At 41.7% G+C, this 27034-nt stretch overlaps 1 protein-coding gene across 1 annotated transcript in view; it reads right to left on the reverse strand.

The window, feature by feature from the left end:
* IL1RAPL2 (interleukin 1 receptor accessory protein like 2) overlaps positions 1-27034 on the reverse strand; it is a 524968-nt gene that overhangs the window by 259607 nt on the left and 238327 nt on the right. Inside the window, exon 2 of the mRNA XM_065411176.1 lies at positions 968-1241. Coding sequence (XP_065267248.1) covers positions 968-1241 — 274 coding nt within the window. The remainder of the gene's footprint in view (positions 1-967; positions 1242-27034) is intronic.

Genomic DNA, 27034 nt, shown 5'->3' on the forward strand with positions numbered 1-27034 from the left:
GGCCTGAGACACAGAAGCAGTGAGACACACGGGACAGGCAAGACCACCTCAGCGGCATGACCAGAGACATTTCTATTTGTTTGCCTTTGAAGCGATTGTGGTGCAATATTGAAAACATGTACGGTACTTGTGAAGTCCTTTGTATTTCAAAGTTGAATCAGTTAAAGGAACATTTATGCATTTTAAAAAAATCAAAGAGCCTTTCTAGTTTACCCTATAAACGTATGTTTAGGACAGGCAGTACTATGCAAGTTAAGGCCCCAAATCAGCAAGCCATCCCTCATCAGCAATGCTCTTAAAAGCATGCTTAACTCAAAGCACATGTTTATGTCCGAACTGATTTACAGTTAAGCATACGCTTACGTGCTTTGCAGAATTGAGGCCTCTGGAGGGACACTAAACATTCGATCAACATGTATTGCTGCAAACTAGAAAAGACATTTTTCAAAATCAAACAGGACTTTGACTGCCACTTCCACAATGTTAGGGCCATTCAGACCAGGTTATGAGCCGTTAAGCAATTTACAAAAGTTAACTCACTCGTAGTAGACAGAGGTCACAAAAATACCATTAGAAAATTATAATCTGTGATTGCCGTCTGTCAGTTATGGGATTTGCTCTTGATTTGCCAAACAGCTTTATTTGATCAAAATGTTTGTTTTGGTTTAAGCCTTCAGAACTGAGCTGCCGCCACCTCCCCCCGTTTTTTTTTGACTAAGTTAAAAACCTTTGAAAATAGGTCTCAGTGAAGGAAGTGAAGACATATTTAATTATCGCTATTGGAACAAGTAATCATAATTATTTGAGAAATTGTAATTCCAAGATAATGCAATAATCTGACAAACAATCAGGAAAAGAAAGATAATGAGTATATATGAATTGATAGTCCTGAAATAGCTAAATTTCAGCATGGCCTTAAATAGGAAAAACTATAGAAATGTATTGTTATATTCAACACAATACCCACCTTAAAACACACGTGTAGAATCCACTGTCTTGCAACTCAGCCGAATGAAACCATATTGAATCTTCATCCTTGCTCATCCTAACTTCTGAAAATATAATGGGTTCTTCTAAATCTCCTTTGTTTTTGTACCACATAAGCCTAAGACCTGTGCTTTGGGCCATACTATAATTAGTCCTGATATAGCTGTAGAAAAGGGCACATTTCACTCGGACTGGTTCACCTGCCAAAGCCATGTATGTCTTGAGATCCACTGACCAGTCAATGCAACCATCAACTGAAAAGAAAACAATAAAAGAAATATTAGATACAGAGATATTTTTCAAGATAGTGAGAGAACCTGTGAAATGCAATAAAATCAATCAAAAAGAAAAATCTTTATTTTTAAGCCATTGTGAATCATCTGTCGCAATTAACCACAATTGAAGGTTTTCAATAGATTTTAGTTTGACATTAAAAAAAAAATGTGATTTGTAGAGTGCATTTTTAGCTCCATTCAGTTCTATTTCCTCTTTAGAATTTCATTACTTCCACTAACTCTTTAATAAATAAGTGTTTTTACCTTAGCTACTTGAACTGAAAAACCAGCTTAGAGTTCTGTAATTAACGAAAATGCATGTTGGCATCTGATCTCAATCCACCCCCTAAACCTCCTCTACTCACCTCTTCTAATTATCTTTGTCACTGTCACAAGGTGCTTCTTCAGCTACCCTGTGAGCTGTGCTGTCTAGCCTATTTTTATAGTCTCCAAGTCACAAACACACAGTCTTTCTTCTGGGAACTTGTCCCCGATGCCAGATCACCATTCAGTCCACCCCTTCTGGGGTTACGAAGTCCAACTGGACCACTGTCCAAATGCGGTCTCCAGGCTGTATTCAGCTCCGGCTCTGGTCTCTGTGCCACTATACCGGTGGCTGGGATGGGAACCCACCACACTGGATTCCATCCCAGTGACCCTATAACCAGCAACCCAGGTCTTCTCAGTCCCCATCCCTGCTGCTGTTTCACTGGGTTCCATCCTATCCAGCCTCTCTATCTTCTTAGATTTGCCAATGGAGCTTATTCTACGCCCTGTAGCTACTTCACCACACCCCCCCCCCCCAGTCTCTTACTCCAGGGCAGGATCGAGGGCTTACTTTCCCCCTGGACTTCCTCCTTTTCCCTGACAATCTCCCTCAACCCAGAGTGACTGCAGTCTCCTTGCCTTACAGCCCCCTTCTGTTTTCACCCTCCTGGCTGTATAGCGCTTTTGCAGCCCTTCCCCAGGTAGGCTTCACTCCCAATTAACCCTGGCCCTTCTTGTCTCAGGTGATGCCCTGGCCTCTCAGGCTCTTGTTAACCCTATCAGGACTGGTTCGGGGAGCACAACACAGTTGCATATAAAATAGTTAGATCTGACACAATCCACATCTTTATAATTTTATTTTGAAGTGCATTACACAAGGCTGTTTCTAAGCACTAATTAAGTTGCATGTATGTGTCTTATGCAGTAGGATACATTTACTGTATGCTGTGCAATGCAATCATGCTTAATGGAGCAACGGGGAAGATGTGGCCAGGGTCCTTTTGATGTCAGATTATGTTCTTTGGTTAAAATTTCTTTTAATTGGATTTCCAGGCTCTGTAGCTTTGATAATTCACCTTAAAAATGCAATTTACTACCACTTCTCAATCTCTTTCACTACAATCTTCTTTACTAATGGGAAACATTAAGGTCCAAATCCAGCAATTGGTTGCATACAGGCTGACTGCAATCAACAGGGCTTTGCAAGGCACAGCAGTCCACAATTTGTTGCTTGATGCCTAACATAGGTACATTGGATCAAAAATTTATCCTTTATGTAATTCCATTGACTTCAGTGGGATTACATCAGGATGGATATCATCCCCAGGCCAGCTGGTATATATCCTCAGCTGATATATTTCAGGGTAGATCCATTGACTTCGATGTAGCCATACTGATTTTCATCAACCGAAGGCCTGGCTATGTTTTATAACCATGTGGCCTCTTTCTGTGTGTATCCAATACCCATCGCTATACAGTAAATGTTAATTTCTTTCATTTACTCTGCCAGCTATTCTTTATTTCATGCATACCTCTAATTGCTCTGACACATTAACTATTATTTTTTCATTACCTTCCTAAAGGAATGTACAAAGCCATTTCTTAAATTGTTTATTTGCCGGGATCTCAAACCGAGTCCGTGAGCTTTGGATCAGTTAATAATTCCATCACTGATGCATGAGCCAGAAAATATTCTAGTATGTTGGTTCAGCAAAGCTGACCACAGTAAAAATGAATAGACTCTTATGCTTTGTGTGTATTCAGAATCATATCAGGTGAGTAAGAAGATCCCATTCTTACAGTCTCATTTTTCAGAGGAGAGTCACAATTTAAAGGTATTAGGAAAAGATTTGCACTTAGAACTTAGTCCAAATCTGAAAATGCAGCTTCTGAAATTGAATTTTGAAGATCATTCTTTTTTTTTTTTTTTCTATTTCTGTCAAGACATTTTCAATTATTTTTATCCTATCTCTTAGCACTTCCATGTCCACTAGCTCCTCACTGAACAACTGAAACAAACATTAAGCATCCTTTAACTCCACCTTATCAATTCATCTATTTTCCATTTTCACTTGGAGGCATATTTTCCCTTTCTGGTTATTTCTCCCTCCCTCGCTTATGCTAAATTGAAAGTTGAGGTTAGTTTGACTCTGCAAAGCACATTAGAATAATGCAGTGTGCATGAAAGACACTATAAAGTCAAGTGGTAGTTCATAGCCAAATTACAAAGGAAGAAGACTGGCTGAGACTTACCTACAGCAGCTACTAGCATAATAATCTGGAGACACTATGGGACAGATCCTCAGCTGGTGTCAGTATTATTTATTATTTGTATTACTGAAGCACCTAGGAGCCCCAATCATATACCAAGACCCCATTGTGCTAGGTGCTGTCCATACAGAGAACAAAAAGACAATCCCTGCTCCAAAGAGCTTACAATTTAAGAATAATGGACAACAGCTGGATGTAGACAGACAAGTACAAAGCTAGTGAGAGGCATTATGGCCTAGTGGATAGACCTGTAGAGTGGGATTTGGGAGACCTGGGTTATGTTCCATTATGGGAATAATCATACTGACCTCTTTTGTAAAACACCTTGAGATCTATGGGTGAAAATGCTATATAAGAGCTATTATTATTAAAACAATATTGTCTCACTATTTGTCAAATTTGTTACAGCTCCTGTGAAGCCAAGGGAGCTCCGACAGTTTACACCAGCTCAGGATCTGTGTATCAAAAGGAAAAGGAAAGCAACACACTCTTTACACTAGACTCATTTTTTTCTCTCTGATTGTATCCAAATACAACAAAGAACAAACCTGCAGCTGGGCTCAGACTAGTCGGACACCAGAAGCAGCAGTGATCAGACTAGTCGGACACCAGATGCAGCAGTGGAAGGGGGGATGTTTGTGCATGTGACACATCACGCCATTGTTTCTGCCCACGTGGGGGTTCTTCGGTTCATTTCCTCAGCTAGATAGCCAACTAGCTTAAAGGAGCATTCCGTGAGATGCTAATTACGGAGAGCAGAGAGATGTCAAGAACTGAGTGAAAATGAGGTAATGATTTATAATAGGGCTTCTAACATTTGATGACATTTAGAAAAAAAATCTTGCAGTGACATGGACTAAATCTTAATTATCGAAGAAAGACTAATCAAACAGAAGATGACTTTTCCCCCCCCTAACTATTTTTCCTCTTGTTAAAAAGCATAATCAAGAATGCTTCCTCTTATGTAGCCGGAGAGGCTAAAATCTAGGTCAGGCTGCCTAAGGCCTGGTCTACACTTACCCCCCAAGTCGAAGTAAGGTACGCAAATTCAGCTACGTGAATAACGTAGCTGAATTCGACATACCTTACTTCGAATTTACCGCGGTCCACACGCGGCAGGCAGGCTCCCCCGTCGACTTCGCGGTACTCCTCTCGCCGAGCTGGAGTACCGCAGTCGACGGGGATCACTTCCTGGTTCGATTTATCGCGTCCACACCAGACGCGATAAATCGAACTCGGAACTTCGATCCGCAGCCGTCGAACTACCGCGTAAGTGTAGACTAGCCCTCAGTTTATGTGTAGCTGGAATTTTTCTCCTTGCTCTGCTGTCAATCACTGAAGTGTATGAATTGTTAGATTAATCTGGAGCATTCTCAAAGCAGTCATTAGAAATGACTGGAGCTGCTAAGGCGGAGTTTGACGCTCTATTATCATGAACTAAGTTTGCCATCATTGTGTCGGCTTGCTCTCGCTATGGGGTATGTTCACGTCAATGAGGAGAAAAAAATGAATGACAATAAAGAAAAGCCAGGGGCGGCACTGTGCTATATAATAAATGTATATGACATGTATTCTTTCCAACCCAATAATCTACCGCTTCTTAAGAAGGGCCTCATCTAAAGCCCATTCAAGTCAATGGTAAACTTGCTACGCAGGTGTATTTTAGATATTTGCTGTACAACAATAAAGAGAGTTAGTTAAAATATCTTTTCGGCATTCAGAGCAGTGAGAGTACACAGAGCGCAACAAATGCTGCATATTACCTTTCACAGAGCGCCAGTGACATGCACTGAAACTACAAACTATGCCTTCCAGTATAGTCCTATTTTCCATTCATAAAATAATAAATGTGAATTACACAGAGTCTCATTAGTGCTGATCACAATCTAGCTATTTACCTAGTCTCAAGTCCCTTCTGAGGAGCAGGACCTGCTGCGTGCTGATTCCATGTTCCACAGAGATGGTTGCATTTCTGTGGCTCTGAAGACCCATAATTAGGGCTGGTTTCCTGTTGGGGAGGCTGCCTCCCCTACTGCTCCTCTGGAACTGATCACCTGCCAAAACCAGACTCTTTCCCACCGGCTGAGGTGAGGGCCTTTTAAAGATCACTTGGTCTGGTACAGCATTTCCTACTTCTACATGGAAGAGTCTCTGGCACGAAAAATAGAGGAGGGAAGGGTGTGGCCTGTTTGGAATGACAATTTAATAGCTTTTCTGGTTTACTTTAAACAAGGGAAACACTTGTAGACAGCAGAAAGGGAGTAGGAGAGAGTTGAGCTCTGGCAGTTCCATGAGTTAAATCAATTTCTTCCACTTCCCATTGCAATATCCTGTACAATGCACTACATTAGTCAGTGTTGGCTGGCTATATGTTAGATCTGATTTAAGTCAATTTTCCACAAGCACCAACTCAGGGAATGGAAGTCAATGAGAGATGAAAGACATGAGCTATTATTCCAAATTCTCTCTCATGTAGGTGATACTGTTTTATCATCTTTTGAATAATAAAGCAAATTTTATTTCTGTTTCATTTCCTGTCCCTTCCAGAACTGGCAGTAATCCCTAATGCATGCGTGCAGGCCTAAAGGAGTTTGCCATCTAATTCTCATTGGCTTTCAACAGTATTTGACACCTGAACCCCGTAGAGTCCTCTGAAGATCCCAGCTCTAGTTGCTTCTCTAGTGAAATTGTTTACAGATCAGATCCAATCAACATAGCCTAATATTATCCCCATAATGAAGAACGGGATGATGCCTTCAATAGTGAAGTGAAAGGGAAGACTTTAAATATATACAGTGAATTACAAATTAACTTTGCTGCCAACAATTTCCTGTATTTCTGTGCTAGCAATCATCCTACAATGTGTATTGAATTTCCTCCATTTTTTAGTAATTTAACATGATTGTTATTTTAAATATACCTAGTGGTCTAGGGAATCTGGGTGCATTTTACATGAACCATAATAATTTATGAGCAATTATAGAAGAGCATGTACATAGTCTCTGAGTAATTTGTCTTTCTGCTTCCTGTCATATAAATAATTTTTGCATTGTGAATCTGCCTGTAATCATTTTTGTAAGGTCCTGTCATGCAGAGCAATTTATACCATGGGATTCTGTCTACCTAGTTATCTGAAATCTAATTTTAAATTCAAGTAAACTAAAAATAAATAAAAAAGAATGAACTAGCTAATTTACTACATTTATTATTGCTCACACACTAATGCGGTACAGAAGAAAACAGTACACGTTTGACTTTAATTATTTCGTAAGAACAACATTCTTCTGAAATAAAAGTAATATTTTTATTTACTAGTTGTATTATAACTAGCGTCTGAAGCCCCCAGCTAAGAATGGGAACCATTTTGCTTGGGGCTTGTGATGGGGTTCTGGAGGCCTCAGAATCCTACCACACCCATCCCAGGAACGAGCTGTGGAGCTAAATCCTCCAAGAGGCCTAGGTAGACTGCTCAGGAGGCAGCCTATCAGGGAAAGGCTGCAGGGAGCAGCCAATCAGAGGGTTGCAGACCCATGTAAAAGAAGGTGCAGAGCCAGAGACAGGCAGTTCCTTGCTGGAGCCAGAGGAGTGCAGATGGTGCTCCTGGCTGGCTGAAGGGAACCGCAGAACCAAGGATAGAGCAGTTGCTGGCAGTGACTAGGGGAGCAAGACGGAGATCCAGGCTGGCTGTTTGGACTTGCTGTATGCCCTACAGTAAAGGTGAAGCACACGTGAAAGTGAAGGGGCTGTGGGGAAGTGACCCAGGGAACTGAGAGCAGTTTAGTTAAAGGGACATGGCAGCATGTGGCTGCTATTCTTAGGTCCCTGGGCTGGGACCTGGACTAGTGGGTGGGTCCAGGCCCGCCCCCCTCCAATAAGCCACTGGGGAAGTGGCCTACAATTAGACAGTGAAATCCCTCCTGAAGTAGATCTGAACTGTTAAGAGGCCGCGCTGAAGAGCAGGGGTCAGAACAGACCAAAGTGGGTGAAGAGTCTCCAGGGAGAAGCCCTGGGGGCACAGCCCCCTACCAGGGTCAGGAGTGCTTAAAGACTTTGTTGGACTAATACCCCGGCAGGGGTCTGTTTGAGTTGTTCCATACAGACTGTGTGACTTGGTCAGAGGGCTGAGTCACTAGAACAGGGATCGGCAACCTTTGGCACACGGCCCACCAGGGAAAGCCGCTGGCAGGCCGGGCCGGTTTGTTTACCTGCAGCGTCCGCAGGTTCGGCCGATCGCAGCTCCCACTGGCTGCGGTTCACCGTCCCAGGCCAATGGGGGCTGCGGGAAGCAGTGCGGGCCGAGGGATGTGCAAACCGCGGCCAGTGGGAGCTGCGATCGGCCGAACCTGCGGACACTGCAGGTAAACTAACCGGCCTCGCCCGCCAGCGGATTTCCCTGGCGGGCCGCATGCCAAAGGTTGCCAATCCCTGCACTAGAAGCTGCCGGAAGGGGTCATCACAGACTGAAAGAGGTGCAGACACACACCTGAACAAGGAGGTGCTCATGAGAGGTGGGTGCCACCCTGTTACAGGGCTGTAACATAGAGAGATGTTATCCCTGCCTCAAAGAGTTTACAATCTAAATAGACAGAGAAGGGACGTGACTAGTCCTAGGATTTTAGAAGATGCTATTTAAGAGGAAGTATTCTGTGCACGGAGGAACTTGGGCTTTGGGTTGTACAGCTTGAGAACAACCCATCTTAAAGCTCCTTTGTTGAATAACAGCGATCACAGCTATGATCAGTGAAATTACAAGTAGCTGGTCAAGAGCTAAGGGGGAAAAGGGAAAGAGTGATAACAAAAGGCTTCACTGGTGGCATTTAAGAGCATTCAAGAGTATTGCCTTTACCAGCATGAGAGGTGCCAGTCCAGACATGTCAAGCAGTGAGGAAAAGAGGAGGAAACACAATAGCCAAGCGATAGAAATCAGTGATGTTTCTTTTCTATGCAGCATTGGTCAGACGTGATTTAATGAGCTACAGTTTGATGCTATTTTTATTTCAAGTAATATTGGCTTTTCTTCTGACTATATTCTCATTTGAAATTGCATTTCAACAGAAAGGGACACAAATACAATAAATGAAAAAATATTTCCATATAAGATGATGGCATTTTTAGAGATCCACCTTCTATGCTTCTTAGGGAAAAAATACCTTTGCTAGGATTAGAGGTGGGTGAATTATGCAAAAGTTTTTCTTCAACAACCTATTTGAATTTAAAATTGAATAACAGTTATTATTTATTAGTAGTAGTATGATAGTCCTAGGAGTCCAGGCCTGGATCAGAACCCCCCTTGTTCTAGGTGCTGTACAAACAGAAAACCAAAACACTGTCCTTACCCCCCTCCCCCCCCCAAAAAGCTTGGAGTTCACCTGTGCTCACCCCCATTTGTGTGAGCTTGTAACTGAGCAACTGAGTTTTACTGGTACAACTGTTTGTGAATGTCAAACGGTGCAAATGCTGCAAAATTCCAACGCTGCGGCGTTCAGAAAGAATGCACTTTAATTTCACACGTGCAAGTGTTCACATTGAGTGAGATCATATGGTCAGTCAATCAGGGCACAGAAATGGACACATCTGCCCAGAGAGCCTGGCTGAAATTTTTTTTCATCTAAAACTTCACATTTCAACAAAAAGGGCCAAAATTTACATGAAAGATGTTGCAGAAGTTATTCCAGTTTTTGACCAGCTAACAAACCATAACAGTGCAAAACTGCTCACATTCCAAATATTAATGCTCAGTCTAGAAAAGAGAAATATTTTAAATTTGTCAGATAAAACTGGAATAATTAATATGTTTGAAAAAATTGTTCTGTGCTTGTAGATACACATACATAAACACAAGCAGAAAGAGAAGCTGGATAATTGTTTGGAGAAGCCTTTACACTAGTGACAGGAGAGAGAAATAGATTCTAAATACATCAACATGTTAGGCTTTTATAGCATTTAAGCACATAAGGAAAAGAAGACAGTAATGAAATGTTTTAAGTGGCCACAAAAGGAATCAGTCAAAATAAGTTGCCCAATAGTGACAGTCCTTAGTTAAAGTTCAAACACAATTTTATGGGGGCTACTTAATATGATTGTTTAAGTCTGTAGGAAGTGGTCTTTATATTTATGGAGTGAAGAGTTGCTAGAGATATGGGATTACCTATCATAAAAGGAGAGAGACCTGAGGGAGAAAAATATATAGGGCCTGATTTTTCGAAGGTGTTGAATCCAGGGGGTCAGGGAACAAAACAAAACAAAGCAAATTTTCCTTTCAGGGAAATTCCAATGAAATGAAAGTGTTTGACATTTCCAATGAAAACTCAGTTTCAAAGAACGCAAACACTTCCTGCAAAATTAGCATAACTGAAAACCAAGTTCCATGTTGGTTAAAAAGTTGAGAGAAATTTTTCAATCAGCCCTTGTGCTGAACACCCAAAATTCCATTTGGGGTTGTAAAAGACACAGCGCCATGGGTCCAAAATGAGGGGGCAGCCTCCTTTCTGTGCCTGCTCTGCCCCCACTTACGCAATCACGCAGGGCTAGAAGCCATCTAGTCTTTTATGCAACATGCTAAAGGCGGCACATATTAGACACACATGACCAATCTGAAAATCAAAGTCCAGCTTTGGAACATCAGTGAATTCTCAGCTTCCGGGAGTTGTGCATATTCATGAGATCTGAACTTGGAAATTCCCTTTGAAAAATAAAATATAGCAGTAGGGTCAGTAGACATTACTGGCCAAGGACATTTCGTACAGTCGCACTTGTCAGATCTGCTGGGCAAATTGATGGCTCCAATGCCAGCTTTTCACATGGCATTTTATCACAGGGGTTTTCAAGAATACTTGCTGATGGAGAGAAAAGCAAATGGGAGCTGGCAGGTAAAAGTGTGCCTGAGACAGGGAGTTCTGAAATACATTGTGTTGTGGAAAGGGAGTCTCTGGCTGGTCTCATAACAATCTTTTCTTCCTCTTCTGTCTCCAGAACATCTGATTTAGATCAACCTGAACTGAACTCTCCTTCTGACGCTGTGCTGTTGGTTTTGAGCTGATTTGAATCCTTAGCAATGAAAAAAAAAAAAAAGAGAGAGACAAAAAGCAGCAGTTTAAAATGCAGATCCGCATCCCAAATTAACAGATGGGACAGTTTTGATCTTGTAATCAGTTTCCAATTTGGTATGTTAAAATAAATGGGAGAGAGGTTAGAGCTTGTGTACTGTATAGTTGGTTGTTTTAAAATATTTAGTTTAATGGCTCGCCTCTGTACGGCTGACACAACGTTATCAAATAATGTAAAAGGCACACTGAAAAACAAACTACACAAACAGGTCACCTAGAAATAAGGGACTATGTTTCATTTCCTTATGTTTTTGTATACTTTATGAAGTCCCAAAAGTGACTCCGGAGCGCAGGACTGAGTCTATTCAAAGCCCAGTTTTGAGTCCCCTCTGTAATTTTCTAAAACAACTTCTTTCCATCAGAGATTTCCTTTCTGTACTGTATGCCCAAAGAAGGATTTGATTTGATTTTGGAAGGTATCACGATAATCAGACACACTGTGTTGGAGCTAAGAGACCTAGAACTATTTTTAAAAAAAACAAATGTATTGCCCAGGCTTTGTTCACACATAACTAATAGAGCGCATTCTTCACAATGAAAAAATGATCCTATCAATTTAGCATCTTTTTCCGTTCACGGAACCTCCCTGCCTTGACTGGATGAACCACCAAAATTTCCAGTGAGAATACTGAATTTGCTTTCCACAAACAAACTAGATCTCAAATGTTCATGGAAAGCATACTCCAAAGTATGGCTGAAGGGACTTCAAATAAACAATTTGAATGAATATTTGATGAAAATATATTTGCATTATTCACCCAGCTCTAGTCCAGAAATGACTTACTATAAAACGTGAAGCTGGTTTATTACACAAATCTTCAATCATTTGTTTCTTTTAACTGAATTAGAGTACACAACTTTTTATTTTAGACATTGAATTCTAACACCTGGGGACAATGTGAGGGTCATCAGGTATCTTAGAATTTTTATGAGATGCCTGCCTGAGATACCACCTATCCTAATTTAAACTTTCACTTTGAAGAAGTCGTTAACCGTCTTCACTCTAAAGACGGCCTTCAGAATATAAAGTGATCACTAGTGACTCAGTCCTACAAAGGAATCCATGAGGGAGCACAATCATATCTGATCTAAAATTCGGACAAGCCAATCCAGACCATGGCAAGATTGATTTCAATAGAGAGGTCCCAAGAATCTCTCTATAGATTTTTATAATATTCTAATAAAAAATGAATAGTCCAGGAGAATCCTATTGAAAATGGGCTATCGGCACGTGAGGGGTTAAAATTCATCCAAGCTACATAATTGCATTGACATTATCATCAATGTATCTAAGTGCTTTGCAACCATTAATGGATTTTATCCTCCCTGCACCCCTAAGAGGCAGGGAAATATTATCCCCATTTTACAGATGGGGAATTGAGGCACAGGGAAGATTAAGTGAGCTGCCCAAGGTTGCAAAAAAAAAAAAAAAAGTCTGTGGCTGAGTTTGGAATTAAACCTGGGTTTCCTGAATCCCTGGCCAATAGCCTCTCCAGTGGATCATCCTTCCTCCCCAGCAAGGCCACAGGCAGAAAAATTATAGGGCAGATACTGCAGCCTTGAGGCTTCTGCTAGAGCTTCCGAGCCTCTGCTCCACAGTTTGGCCCAGTCTGATTGTGTAGCTACAAAATAAAAATCTGTCTATGCTCCATAATCAGTATGTCCATGTAATGCATCAGTATAATCAGAATTGCTTGTGAGACCTTTCACTGCAATATGTAAACTACAGCTAGTCAATTTTGAAAAGTTTATTTTGCTTGTTGTTGGAAAATGGCCTTTTTTTTTTTTAGAATTAAGAAAATAAGAGAGAGAGTTGGAGAGGAAAAAACAGGGGGGAAAATTGAATCCAAACATTTTCATATCTGAAAAATTTGATAAAAAGCAGTCACAAAAATGAATAAAGGGAAAATTGTACTGTTTTCTAAACCTGCAAAACAAAAGTGATACCAAACTTTTTCACCAATATTTACCTTTTTTTACTAGCTCTATGTGAAACTAAAAGGACAAAGATCAGCCCTGAAGAAGTCAGTAGAATCACCCTGGGTAATTTATTCCAAAGTGTAAATTCAAGCAAATGTAGTAAAGATAATTCCTCTCTCAATCTGCCCAACCATCTCTTTGCCGCATTTATGCACACTAACATCACTGGCCAAACTAGAGAGAGATGCTAATATTTCTTGTTGTATTCTTTTCCAGAGTAAAAGAAAGGGTGATCAGAGCAATTGTAAGGAACAGATGAACCATAAAAACAAAACAAAAAACACAGAGAAAATAAGAAAAGCAGCCTGAAAATATTTAAGTGTAGTTATGAATAGAAACTGTCTCACTGAAAACTCCAGGCAAGGATCAAGACCAGGGAATGTGCTCTTATAACTGGAGGTGTAGACAGTTATTTTTGTAAGTGCTGCTGACTGTATGACGTCTCTTTATGCAGATTCTCTGCACTAGTTTTGATATTCTCCAGCCAGTCACATGAACCCAGGGAGGGGGGGTTTCATTTGTCCAATTTCAATTTGTTGGCATTATACAAACTTTGGAAACAAAGATGAATTCATTTCAATAATTGATGAGCCTCTTTCCATTCGAGTCCCTTTGAATAACGTTACTGAAGGTAAAGCAAATGGAAACTTGGGTCCCAGATCAGGTTGCTGCAGTCTCAAGTAATCACACAATTAGGAAGCTCCATGTACACTGCCTACTATTCTCAGCAGGAAACAATACAGTCCCGGGGAGTGGGTAATAATAAGAATTTAAAATGAGAGGAGAGTGAAACTATTAATTTTCTTGTCCCATGGGGCAGAGGGACTATTCTTTATGCAACTAATCAGTTTATTTTTCTATTTGTCTTTGGAGCGTATGGATAGTTTGAGTTGAATGATCATTCGGGGTAGAGCATGTTCCCCTGGAATCTGGATTAGGGTAGGCAGGTATATTCCCTGTTGAATATATGGGACCAAATTCACATTTTGTGTAATTCCATTACCTGCCTAGAGGAAACCTTCAGTGGCATAGATCCACTATCATGGCTTTTATGCCACCTCTGTCCTGATCTGGGAGGAAACAGGGATGAGTTGGAGGGAGCAACCTGCACCCTGGGGATCCGTGACTGTCGGAACAGCTCATGCCGTTTATCTCATCCCTTTGTTGAGGGCCTGTGAGCATTCTGCACCACCTAAGCCTTGTGGATCAGCAACATGGTGTTTGTGGATAGGTAGAAGATTTTAGGCAGCTATGCAGTGGGACACCTGTTCATGAGCATTTGTTCTAATCCCAAATTCCTGTTCAGTCCAATCACATTCAGGTCCTTTACGAGTTATTTGTAAACATTCATGTATATGGATTGCTGTTCAGAGGAATGCTTGAGAAATGGTTAATTCTTCAGATGACAACCCATATTTGCATGGGAGCAAGAGTATTCATTATGTCATATATGTTGCTTATTATCACTATTCCTTATTCTCCTGCTTTAAAGGTTTCAGCCATCCAACCAGGGAGTGGAAACAATACCATATAACCTAGGCAACCAGTCCCATATCATAAATAGTGAATACAGTAGATACAGTGAACACTTTGGATCAACGATTTTCATCCTATACATTCACAAACTATTTGGTGAATACTTGGGGAAAACAAATACATGAGTTGAATTTAGGATCTGTTCATGAACAGGAAAACAAAACCATAGGTTATATTCATCTGAATTTATTTGTGATGAGTAATTCAACTAACTCCAGTCCTTTTCTTTGTCACTAAGCATTTGACTTTGAATCTTTAATCACACTTACAATTTTACCGTTGTTCATGCCATTCCTTCCATCATCCGGCAGAGATAATTTCAGTGGCAGTCAGCCAATTAGCATTTCCACTTGCATGACAGGTAGACCTTTGCTTGAAAAGGTGATGACCCAAGATCCAACCTAAGTTGTAATTTTCTGTCTCATTTTAATCCATTAGCTGCATGTATGCAGTAGAATTTAAATCTGAAATTCCCTTTCACAGCGACAGAACATGTATAATTTCATTTCTCGAGACTGAACACTTACAAATCAAAGCAATATTAGACTTTATTGGACAATAGGGAACGGAATTTTTAGAGGATTATTTGATCAAAAAGTAAATGCCAATAATGTGTTCTAAACACACAAGTGGCTTCAGAATAAGACATAGACGACGTTACAAATTTAACAAATATACAAGTTTCTGTACAAATTACACAAATATAAAGTATTCCAATTGTAAGACATTATAATATTATTAAAATGTATGGTAGGAAATATGAAGGAAAATCACTGTGGAAAATGATGTTTCATGACAATACAGAAACATTTCATAATACAGGCCTATATTAAAGCTGTATCTGCCAACCTACAGCGTAATTTTATGTTCTGTACCCAATGTATCTTTTCCATTTACAATATATGGTAAGTACGTTTTCAGCATATAATATATTTTTCTTTAAAGTATGATATAGGTTGTAACATTATGATTTGTCTGTAGTAAATACTACAGCATCAGCTCTCAAACTTGCAATAGGTATATTGTACTTTGTTGTGTACTGCACCTTTAAATTTCTAAGAATTCTACCTGTGCTGAGACGGTAGCCATTTTGTTCTCAAGATTGCAGCAGTTTGTTATAAAAGTACACACTAAGGCTATAACTACACTGTGAGCTAGGAGTGAAAGTCCCCTGCTCATATACACATACTTGCTCTACCTCGATGAACCTGAGTATAACTAGCAGTATAGCCGGGATAGCACAGGTAGCGGTAGTGGGAGGCACAGATTAGGCATGCTGAGTACAAACCTACCTGCAATCAGTGGGTGTGTACTCAGCTGCCACTACCCATGATCCTGCAGCTACACTGCTAGTTATACTCACACTAGTCCATAAGAGCTAGCTCGAGGACATGGATGTAAGCAGGGGAATCACACGTCTAGCATGTTGTGCAGACATAGCCAACCATTCACAGTGCTCTCTCTTGTGGATACTTATGTTCCTTCTTGTTGTTTTCCTTAATCTAAATTAAAAACCTTTCAAACTTAAGTATACAGATGCTTTATGGATATGGAAAAAAAACCCACCCCAATCTGTACTGGTTTGGGCAATTACTACAGAATAACAACTGTTGCCTTTGTTATCTTTTAATTAGAGCCACTATGCAATAAATATTTGCATATTGGCCTGCATAACTGTTCAATGCCCAGTACAGTATGTTTTCTGTATCATATTCCCAAATACATCCTTTAGTGCATGTATCTGATTGTTTACCTAGTTAGGGTTTGTTCTTTTCAAAGACATATGCACTATCATAATTATGCTCCTGGCATTTTCTGCCCTCCTCCAACAATGGCAATAGTTATTAAATATGTATGGCATCTTTCACACGCTTGTGTAACTTAATGAGCCACATGACAAGACTGGCAGCTGGAGTGTATCATTTATTAGTAAAGCAAAAGTGACTAACTACACTTATTAATACATAAGTTGTTTCTAGCTCGCAGCAATATAAAACAAACAGCAGCAATTGTATTTTATTTATATAGCTCCTTTCATCCCGAAGGATATCAAAGCACTTTACAAAGCATGGAGCCACCTCTGTGGGGTTAGGATGTTAGTATACTGCGCAGCAGGGGAAGGAGAAGAGGAGGAGGAGGAGGGGGGGCATTTAAATTTAGGACACCAGGCCAAACCCAATGCTTGTGAAAAGTACCATGGGATTCTTTATATTTATACAAGCACTTGGTTTTTAACGTTTCATTCATTATACATCCCAGCCCATTATCTGCAGTTTCATTCTGCACTTGCGGCATCAGTCACTGAGTCGTTATTTGAGGCCTCATTGCTCAAATTAAAAAGATGCTGAAAATAAAACTTAAACTATTTACCTGTATTCCTGATAATCCAGGAGATTGAAAAAATTCTGTCAGTTTTAATAGTCTAATTTGCTTTTCACTATTTGTACTGACTAGCCACACTTCACTTGGACACTGAGAGGAGAGTGCTCAGTTTCTAATAAATTTCACTTCTTGGTTCTTAACCCAAGCACAATCATATTATGTTCTCAGCTGAGTAGAAGGAAGTGGTTCCGAGCCTCGAGCTTGTGGCTCTTTCAGAGAAAAGGCGCTGAAAAGTTTCGGAAAGGAATATAACAAATTGGAAAATACACACGTTTCTGTGCTACAAAAATCAGGCCTTAATTCTGCTTCTATTAAGGTTAATGGAACAATGGAACTCCCAGTGAATTCTGCTTCTATTAAGGTTAATGGAACTCCCAGTGAATTCAATGGCAGCAGGATCAGCTGTCTCATCTATAAACAACAGGTCCAGTCCTAAAAGGTGCTGCAGCATGCTTCCTATGAGGTGTTGGCAGCCTTCAACTCCCACTGAGGTCAGCAGGAGTTGATCATGTCCTGCAACCTTGCAGAGTCAGGCCCTACTAGATTGGGAAGCACATCTATGTTGTAACATTGGGAAAGGGGAGAGAAAGAGACATAAATAGGGATATAAAATAGAAAATTAAAAAATTGTAAATGTCAGCCAAACTCTTTTGAAGGAAAATTGCTGAGATAGAGAAGAACTTCTCCACGGATGGAGAAAACACTTGATTTTTTTTTTTTAATTATTGAAATACAAGTGACATGAAAGCAATCATTTTCTTTAATTTTTCATGTCACTTGTGAAAGAAATGATATTTCATCTTAGGCTTGACAGTGTAATAAATGCAATTAAAACGATTTGCATATTAAAGACATTATTACTCCTTCATTGTAAATATTTCCAACATGATGACTTTGAAAAGAATTCCTTGCAAACAGCATACACATACTTATGTCAGATTTTGCATAATCTGAAATCATGTTGTGTCAAGCTGTCAATTTTAAGAATTCTTCTAAGCTTCTGCAAATCTCATTTTATAATCTCTCTTAAGAGGCATTTGATTCCACATCATTGAAAGTAACCAGTGGTTGTGATGTGTTAATTTTTATGCAAGGGAAATAATAGGGTGCCAGAACTACCCTTCCAGCCAACCGGTATTTTGAAAAGCTGTGCTAAATTTTCAGTCTCCATGACAGCCTGCCTAAGGCAGCATAACCCTTTATAATATAATTTTTTGCCATAGTTTAAAACCAAATATTCAAAAAATATGTCATCAAAAGTGATGAGAGCTGAAGTTTCTCTTTCTCTGGGATGGATCAGTGCGCCCTAGGTAATGAATGTCAGAAAATATAACCTCATTTGTGATGAGCTACAAGCTTAAGATAGCAAAAAGCTTTATTAAAGACACGGTTGCTATTAGTACTGCCACTTGCGAGTCATTCTTCAAAGAGGAAAAACCTACTCTGCAGACATAAGGACCCTGTGTAAGTTTGCTTCTGCTGCACAGGTGTGGATAATATTCCTGGTACCGCACAGAGGGTATGCAACCTCTCTGAATTATGGGACATATCTCAGCAGGGTCCCACTGCAACTGAAAGACCAAAGTGTAGGGGGCATGGCTTGGAAGGGGCGAAGGGCTGGTGGATCCATCAGTCTTCTCTCTCTCTCTCAAACACAAATCAGGAGTATTTTGCAGTAAAAAGAGATTTTCCAGCCTGGACTGCTAGGGGATAGATGTTCCACTGACTTATGGATGCTGCATGCTAGGGGGATTACAAGCATAAACCTCTCACAAAACAGTCCACACTTCATGCTCTCTAAACTACTGCTAGCCCAACATTATTCCTGCCTACCCTGGGTTTTTAAATGAAATTACACGTCACCTGTAGCTTCATATCTAAATGAAAAATTGTTGTTCAAATTGAACCTCAGAAAATCAAGTCAAAAGTTAATGAGATTTAAATTAGTAACGGCCAAACCTTTCCCTTAAAAAAAAAACATTATCGATTTTAAAGAGCTACCTAATGAAAAAGAATGGCATTCATTTAGAGTTGGCATGAGCTGCATTAGAGATTCATTTATAATAATAAAGAAGGATATGTCTCACAGTAAAATGGATCAGCACAATTTATGTACATGTGTGTGATGATTTAACTACACATTCCTTAAGCATTTAATTACATTTGCATTTTATCAATTGGTGAATTTGGTGCATATGAAAGTGAACGACTTACAGTCACGGCAAGAGCCAAACCTAACACTGATGCTGGACAAGTTCCCATGAACACATAGCTCTGCTCTTGAACCTGGCATTAACCTACAACAGCTTTATCATCAGTCTCGTCCCTCTCAAACCAAGCAAGCCAAACTTGCCTCTTCTGCCATGGTCAAGTGTCCACTAGGGAATGGGAAAAGAATGAGATTAAATTGTGTTTTCCCCACTCAAGCCAGAATCTCAACTCAAGTTTTCAATTTTTCCTCAGCAAAAGTTAGCAAGTATTTCAATAAAAACAGTCACATAAAAAACTCAATTGTCCTCTGAAGATCTGGTGTGCCAAATATGAAGAGTAAATTCAATCATTAAAGGGTGATTCAGAGATATGAGTCCTGGTGGTACCTCAGACTTAACTGTGGAGTTGCTACCAATGGCTCCATGATGCATCTTGACAGTTAACTCTGCGGGTGCCACTTCACAACATAGGTAGTAGTAGAATGGATGGACAGTCCATTGGTTAAGGTGCTAGCCTGGGAACTGTGTGATAGAGTTCATTTCCCTGATCCATTGCAGACTTACTGTGTGGCCTTGACAAGTCACTGAGTCTCTCTGAGCCTCAGTTCCCCATCTGTAAAATGGGGATAATGGCTAGGGTTACCATCCGTCCGTATTTCCCCGGATATGTCCAGCTTTTGCATCTCTAAATAGCCGTCCGGGAGGAATTGGTAACAAGGTTAAAATGTCCGGGGGTTTTTTCTCCCTCGCCTCCCTCCCTCCCTTCCATGCAGAGTGCGGCTGCTGATTGGGCGGCTGGGCCGATTGAGCCGCTCCCATTGGCCTCCAGCAGCCAGAGCCCTCCCCTGCTCCTCCCTCCCTCTGTCTGCAGCCCTGTGTAACACACAAACCGACCCACCGGGCAGCGTGTTTTGCCTACACGTGGAGCCAGAATGGTAAGGGGAGTCCGGGGGGGGCAGTCAGGGAGCGGGGGAGTGTTGGATGGGTCCCCGGCCTCCACCTGCCACCCCCCCCCCATAACCCTCCCCGCCTGCCTCTCCCTTGCCTGCTTGTACTGCCAGAGCCAGCAGCAACTGCTGTCTGCTGCCCCCGGGTCCTAGCGTCCCCCATCCACTAATGGGAAGACAGGCTGCCCTTACCCTGCCCTTCCACCCTAGCCCTGAGCCTCTCCAACACCCCAAACCCCTCAGCCCCAGCCCTCATCCCCCCGTACCCTAATCCTCTGCCCCAGCCCTGAGCCTCCTTCTGCATCATGAACCCCTCATCCTCAGACCCACAGCCCTCACCCCTGCATCCCCAAACTCCCTCCTCCCTTCCCACACACCCCTCCTGCCCTCAAACTCCCTCCCAAAGCCTGCACCCCCTCCCTTTGCACCGCCTCCCACCCCCAAACTCCATCCCAGAGCCTGCACCCCTCACCCCCTCCTGCACACCCACCCCCTGCCCCAGCCCGGAGCCTGCACCCAGCACCCAAACTCTATCCCAGAGCCTGCACCATGCACCCCTCCTGCACCCTAATCCCCAGCCCAGGACCTGCATCCCAGACCTCCTACCCCCACCCAACCCCCCTCCCAGAGCCTTAGACAGGTGGGGGGGGGGGTTCTGGGCACCACCAAAATTTCTACAACCCTGCCACCCATGCGAGTGGATAAGGGTCGGGGCAGTCAGGGGACAGGTAGGGTCCTAGGGGTGGGGGGTTCGGGGTTCTGAGGGGGGCAGTCAGGGGGTGGGAAGTGGGAGGGAGTGGATGGGGTGGGGCTAGGGCGGGGCTTCCCCCCCCCCCCCAGTGTCCTCTTTTTTGATTGTGGAAATATGGTAACCCTAATAATGGCACCACCATACTTCACAGGATAATTACAGCAAAGATTGTGAGATGCTCAGATACTACAGCAAAGGGGGTCATAGAAGCACCCTAAGTAGTAATAATAACAATACCTCTCTTTTACATAGCACTTTTCATCAGTAGATCTCAAAGTGCTTCGGGTCAGTATCATTATCCACATTTTACAGATGGGGAAACTGAGGCACCAGGCAGTGATGTTAATTGCTGACACTCCCCTAGCAGGCCAATAGCAGAGTCAGAACTAGAAACCAGATTTTCACAGTATATGTGAATTTATGCTGAAGAACTAGGAGAAAGTGGTAAAGGTCTAAAAGAGCACTCATAGATGTTCTAAAAGACACTGAAAGTGAACGAAGAAATAAAATGTGTTTGGGGTAGGGAGGATCTAGGCTTCCAAATAGCACTTTTAATTGCGAAGGTGAAGGTTTTGCAAGTTAGACAAATGTATAATGTAACACAATGATAAAATGTTCATTAAGAAGCCAAGATAACTAAGGAGAATGGTAATGGGGGATGGAGAATTTCACCTCTATGTCACCAGTTCAAATTTAGATCAAATCAGTTGTGACCCAATGTTACCATTTCACAGAGGACATCAAATGAGTTGGTCTTCTCAAGTGTATTTCCTGATGAACAGTTGTCTATATCACACAACCTACAACAATTGGCAGTCTTAGCACAAAAGAGGTCACTGACATTACCGGTACCTTTCATTAGCATTCATTTAGATTTATATCCCACCACTTTATGAAGAAAGGTTATCAGAACAAGTTCTGTAACTCTCAATTATTTCATGTGTGGTTGGATGCAACGTTTGTGAGCCCTGAACAATATTTTTCACTGTTGTTTTCCCCCCACTGAACTTTATTATGTCCATTTGTATTTTGCAAACCAGTAAAACTTGCAAACTGAGTTTTAAACTTAGCTTGACTTTCCCAGGTGAGCTTCTGGACGCGTGTTTGCACTGCTTTAATCATCACAGGGGGAAAGTCATGCAGCCAGTGTGCTGTCTATAGAGGGATTGTAGTTCTTATTTGAGGAAGTTTACAACTAAGAATATTTTTTCTGTTTTCCTAATGGAATGCTTTACCAGAGAAAAGCAATTTCTTCGGGGGGTTGGGAGAGGAGGTTGTGTGTGTGCATGGGTGCTCGCATAAATGATGGGCTGAATCATTCAAGTATTACTTTTGCTTCAGATTTTGCCAAGTCCATTATGTGTTTCAACAGAAGTTCATATTCAGACTAGACCTGGCATTGTGCTTTTAAAGCCTCATACCGGAATTTTCAAAGGAAACGCCTCCTGTGCTTAATTCCAAGAGAATCTCTTATAACTATGCCAATTCCAGTCTTTTTCAGGGCTTACCTGCCCAGATGGTGAAGACTATCTTAATAGAACCGTTTGGAAGGAGAAAAAATAGATCCACCATTCATTGCCAGGATTTACATGCTAATGAATTTCCACAGCCATTAAGGATGCACTTTCAACTGTGATTTTCTTTTGTTAAAAAAATGGTCTAGTCTGGCCTTTGTCAACTGAGTTTTGTTAACTTCGACACTTGCAAAACAACTATGCTAATATGACATTCTACATCCTCCCATTCGGCCCTTTCATGCCACCTAACAATGAACCATGACAATCCCCTTACAACCCTTAATATTTGGCCATATGACTACTGTGGAAGTTGCTTTTATATTACTGTCACTGTCCCAATTCGCTGTCATTTATAACAGAAGCAGAGCACACCTGTGCTGTGAACTGAGTAAATGACACAGAATATGCTATCTGGTCAGAAATCTATTTGATATATAACTAGATAAGTTCATGGAGGATAGGTCCATCAATGGCTATTAGCCAGGATGAGCAGGGATGGTGTCCCTAGGCTCTGTTTGCCAGAAGCTGGGAATGGGCGACAGGGGACGGGTCACTTGATGATTTCCTGTTCTGTTCATTCCCTCTGGGGCACCTGGCATTGGCCACTGTCGGAAGACAGGATACTAGGCTAGATGGACCTTTGTCTGACCCAGTATGGCCGTTATGTTCTTATATGATGTTGGTTTATTAAAAATGGCTATAATGCTAGTAACTTAGAATAAAAAAACTTGGGGCTACTATACATCTACACACACCCAGGAAATAGTCCATGTTTCCATATCTCTTTATAGTATACATTTTAACACAAGTAAAATAAAAAAGTCAATATTCGTCTTACTCCTAATGTTAGCTATCACTACAGGTGCTCATGGTAAACAGGGAGTATTGGGGAATTCAGGATATTCAAACAAATCTCACAGTTATAATATAAAAGAGAGACAATCAACTGTCCTTTTCTTACCAATATTATCCAAATGTACCTATGTTCCCTCATTTAAAGTGCAACCACTTTATATTCTATAGGGCTGGGAAGGAAGGGAAATGACACTCCATCAGCAAGGTCAGGCGGACTTTACATGAACCTTACGTTAACAGTTTACAATTATTATTGTTATTTATTGGATTTACAATAATGCCTACAGGTCCCAACCAAAATCGGTGCTCCGTTGTGCTAGGCACTGCCCAAACACAACATGAATGACAGTCTTCCGCCTCTCAAGAGTTTACAATCTAAATAGAAAACCCTGAAAACGCGTGAAAGATATTTTTATTAGCCCCGTGTCACGGGTGGAGCAGCAGACCTGGAGGCTCCAGTTCAGGAAGACAGTCTTATCCAGAAGAGCATTGAGGCACATCCTCGACAGGTGCTGAACAGCTGTTCTGAACGAGGGCCTAAGCCACTTGCTCCAGGTCATGCAAAAAGTCTGTGACAGAGCCAGGAATTGAATGTAGATCCTTTAAGTCCCTGTCCAGGGCTGCAACCGCAAGACCAGCCTTCCTCTCTGGCTATGGGTTAATAAAACCTAGTTTGAAATCATTAACCTTTCCCCTTCTAGTTTAAACTCAAAGCTCTTTGAAGGCTGGCAGAAAAGAATGTGCTTTTGACTGAATGTAATGGACGCCTGTGTTGTGTGTTAGGGACAGAAGAATTCCAGAAAAGCTTGACTGTCCCTCCTGGGAGCCCTGTATTCAATGTCTATAACCTGAATTTATTTTTTCCATCAGAATTTCCCTTCCCTGCCCTGCTGTTTTTCTCTCAGTCTCTCTGTATTGGTTTTTCACACTGCTATAATAGGCTACATTTTCCGCCCTGGGTTTCCCTCTCCAGCTTTCCTCTCTGCCCATTTTTTGCTCCTGTTTTCAAGCTATAAATGGAGTGAGAACCAGTAATGTTCAAGTCACACTCTCAAACCCACCCAGGCAGATCCTGTTTGCAATTAGCAACAAAAGTCTGCTCATCCCTACATTTAAAGCACAAATGGACCAAAGAGAGTGCGCTCAGGTAAAGAGCCACACAATGTTGAGGTTAAGTTTGTTGTTCATGTAGGATGATGCTGAAATCTCGAGAGCTGGGCTCACAAGATGTGCACAATTTTGAGCTGAAAACTCATGCAAGGAGGCCTCACTGTTTTGGATCTAACATGGGAAAAAGTAGCATAGGGATGAATTTAGAGGCTTATCCCAAATCCCCACTCTCCCGACCCAGATTTGAAGGGGTTCAGATTGGAGGTTCTGGTTTTCTCTGCTTTGAAGAAGACCCTGCCTTTGACAATATTCAAGAATTTACAGCTGATCTCTTCATTATCCCTGGTTCCAGAAGCGATGTGTGGAAAGGCACATGGGGTCATGCCCCCGCCCCCGATTTCTGCCACGGTTTATATTTTTATTTCTTTTTTTTTGCAGTGAGTGGGTTCAAAATACATGTCCCTCCCATTATCAAAAGTTGACGCATTGCTTCTGCCCGGTTCTAGATAGGAGCCTCCTCACTGCATGCTTATCACATAAAGGGATAACAGCTGACACAACTATTCCTTTCTAGGAGTGGATAAAGAAACGGTTTCAGATTACTCTTGAAGAACGCGTTACCTTCTCTAGGAAAAGTGTCGCTCCTGGCTTTTTTGAAGCCTACCTTTCTTTTCAGTTGGTCCCTAATTTAGGAGGCTACATAACCGAAAAGATCAGTATGGAAACACCGAGCCTTTTACCTCCTGATCTGTGGTTGAAGTCTGGCTGAGGCTGTTGAGGTCCAGCAGTCACACGAGGGCTGCATCGGGAACCTATGTGATGTGGTGATTTAAATCCATTTCCTAGTGCACAGGTGTGCACATCCCCCCCTCAATATTGGCACTAAACTGCACCCCGTTTTTTTTAACCTTGCCGTTTTAACATAGAGCAACCAACTAGTCATGTAGATAACCATCCTCTCATCCATACATGATTCATTATCCACCATATTAAGACTGATACTCACTAGCAGGATGGTATGGCACTTGCACTGCGGCTTGTACCAATTTTCTGAATAAAGAGAGCACCAAGACCTCCAGAACTGCCAACCCAGCATGTTTCAGAAACACCTACTCATTTGGTTTATTGTATCACTGACTTTATACCATGTTTTTTAGCCCTATTGACCCCCCAAAGTTTATGAAAAGTTCTTTCAAACTCAGACTTCAGTGTATTTTCTTTATTTTATTTGTGTGGGGTCTTTTTAATAGATATTGTTTCTGCATGTCTGGAGTATTGTAGCCATAAAGGTATTTGTACAAACAATTATGTTTTCTTATTTTATTAGCCAGACCCTTTCCTTTCAAACAGAAAATAACTAACCTAACTTTTTCATACAGATAGATACAGCGAGCCAACTACTGTATCTGCATTGTGCTGAGCTGTGAAGCTTCCTACCTCTTCTGACAATTGTTCAGGGATGCCGTAAGAAGCAAAAGTTTATAGTTCAGGGCAAGGGTTATCATAATTCCACATTTGGCCACATTTCATTTATGGATGAGCTTCCAAATCTTCTCATTCATCATGGCTATGAGGTCTAGGAGCCAAATCTTTAGCTTTCACAATAGCTGCTTTAAAAATGTATTTCGTTTTTGGGGAGGGAACTAATAATAAGCATCACCATTGGTCTCACTATCCTCTTCGGGAAGTACAAGCTTCCTACCACTCCCCTTTCCTCCATACTTCCACAGTTACAGGTAGGGTTTTAACCAGACTAGTGCCATGGAAGTGAAGTGATTACTATGCATTATTTGTGTTACCGTAGCACTTAAGAGCCCTAGTCATGGACCAGGTCCCCATTGTGTTAGGAGCTGTACACACACTTGTGATATCCCCACATGCAGTACTTTAGAAACATTGTCTGGAAGTTTCAGAAGGCACCCTGTTCCCTTAGGCCCAACTCTCTTTGGCCCCTTGGAAAATCCCAGCTCTTACACCCATCTCCTGATTATCTAGGCACATTGGATTCATGGGTCATGGCTTCCATTGCACTGCAATATCACAGGAGCAGAGGGAGAGAGAGAACAGCTAACTGTGCTGGGGCTGTCGTGGTTTTGGAAATCAAGCACAAAGCCAACTGTCCATCTCTCATTGGAGGGAATGGGGGAAGAGGAGGAAAGATGCTTAGAGCGTGAGAGTTTGCCAAAGTTCACCTCATGCTACTTGGTCAGCGGAGAGCAAGCCTTGGGAAATACAGAAAGTGGCTGCACTGATCTGGCTGAACATTTCATTTTGGCAAGGGCGGGAGCTGCTGAAAGGAAACGTAACACTTAGAAAAGTGGCAACAGTGTCGCGCTCTCTTAGAATGGGACACTATTTGTCATATGCGAGGACAGATGGGTAACGAATGCATCAGAGGCCGGGGAAGAGACACGAAGTCCAAACACTGCACCGATAGGTGGGCCTCACTTTTCCTCAAATAGCTTGAGCCCTGTGGGAGCCCGAGCAGCTGGTTGTCCAGGAACAACTACACAAATAGCTAAAGCTTTTTATAAATGGATGCCTCAAGTTAGTGGTATGAAAAATCCAGGATTCAGACAAGCAAGAGCAGGATTATCACAACAAGCACCTTTGAGAGAGGCATAGGGCTCTGGACTGGGAATCAGGAGACCTGGGTTCTATGCATAGTTCAGTCCCTGCCCTAATCGGTAGCCTTGGGCAAGTCATTCCCCCGCCATTCTTTGCCTGCCTTGTCCAGACTGTCAGCAATTCAGGACAGGGCCTGTACAGTATCTAGCACAACGGGGCTTGATCTCAGTGGGGACCCTCTGGTGTTACTGTACCTCAAATAAGTAACAATA

Source organism: Emys orbicularis, chromosome 9, assembly GCF_028017835.1.
Source record: "Emys orbicularis isolate rEmyOrb1 chromosome 9, rEmyOrb1.hap1, whole genome shotgun sequence".
In the NCBI taxonomy this organism is placed as follows: Eukaryota; Metazoa; Chordata; order Testudines; family Emydidae; genus Emys; species Emys orbicularis.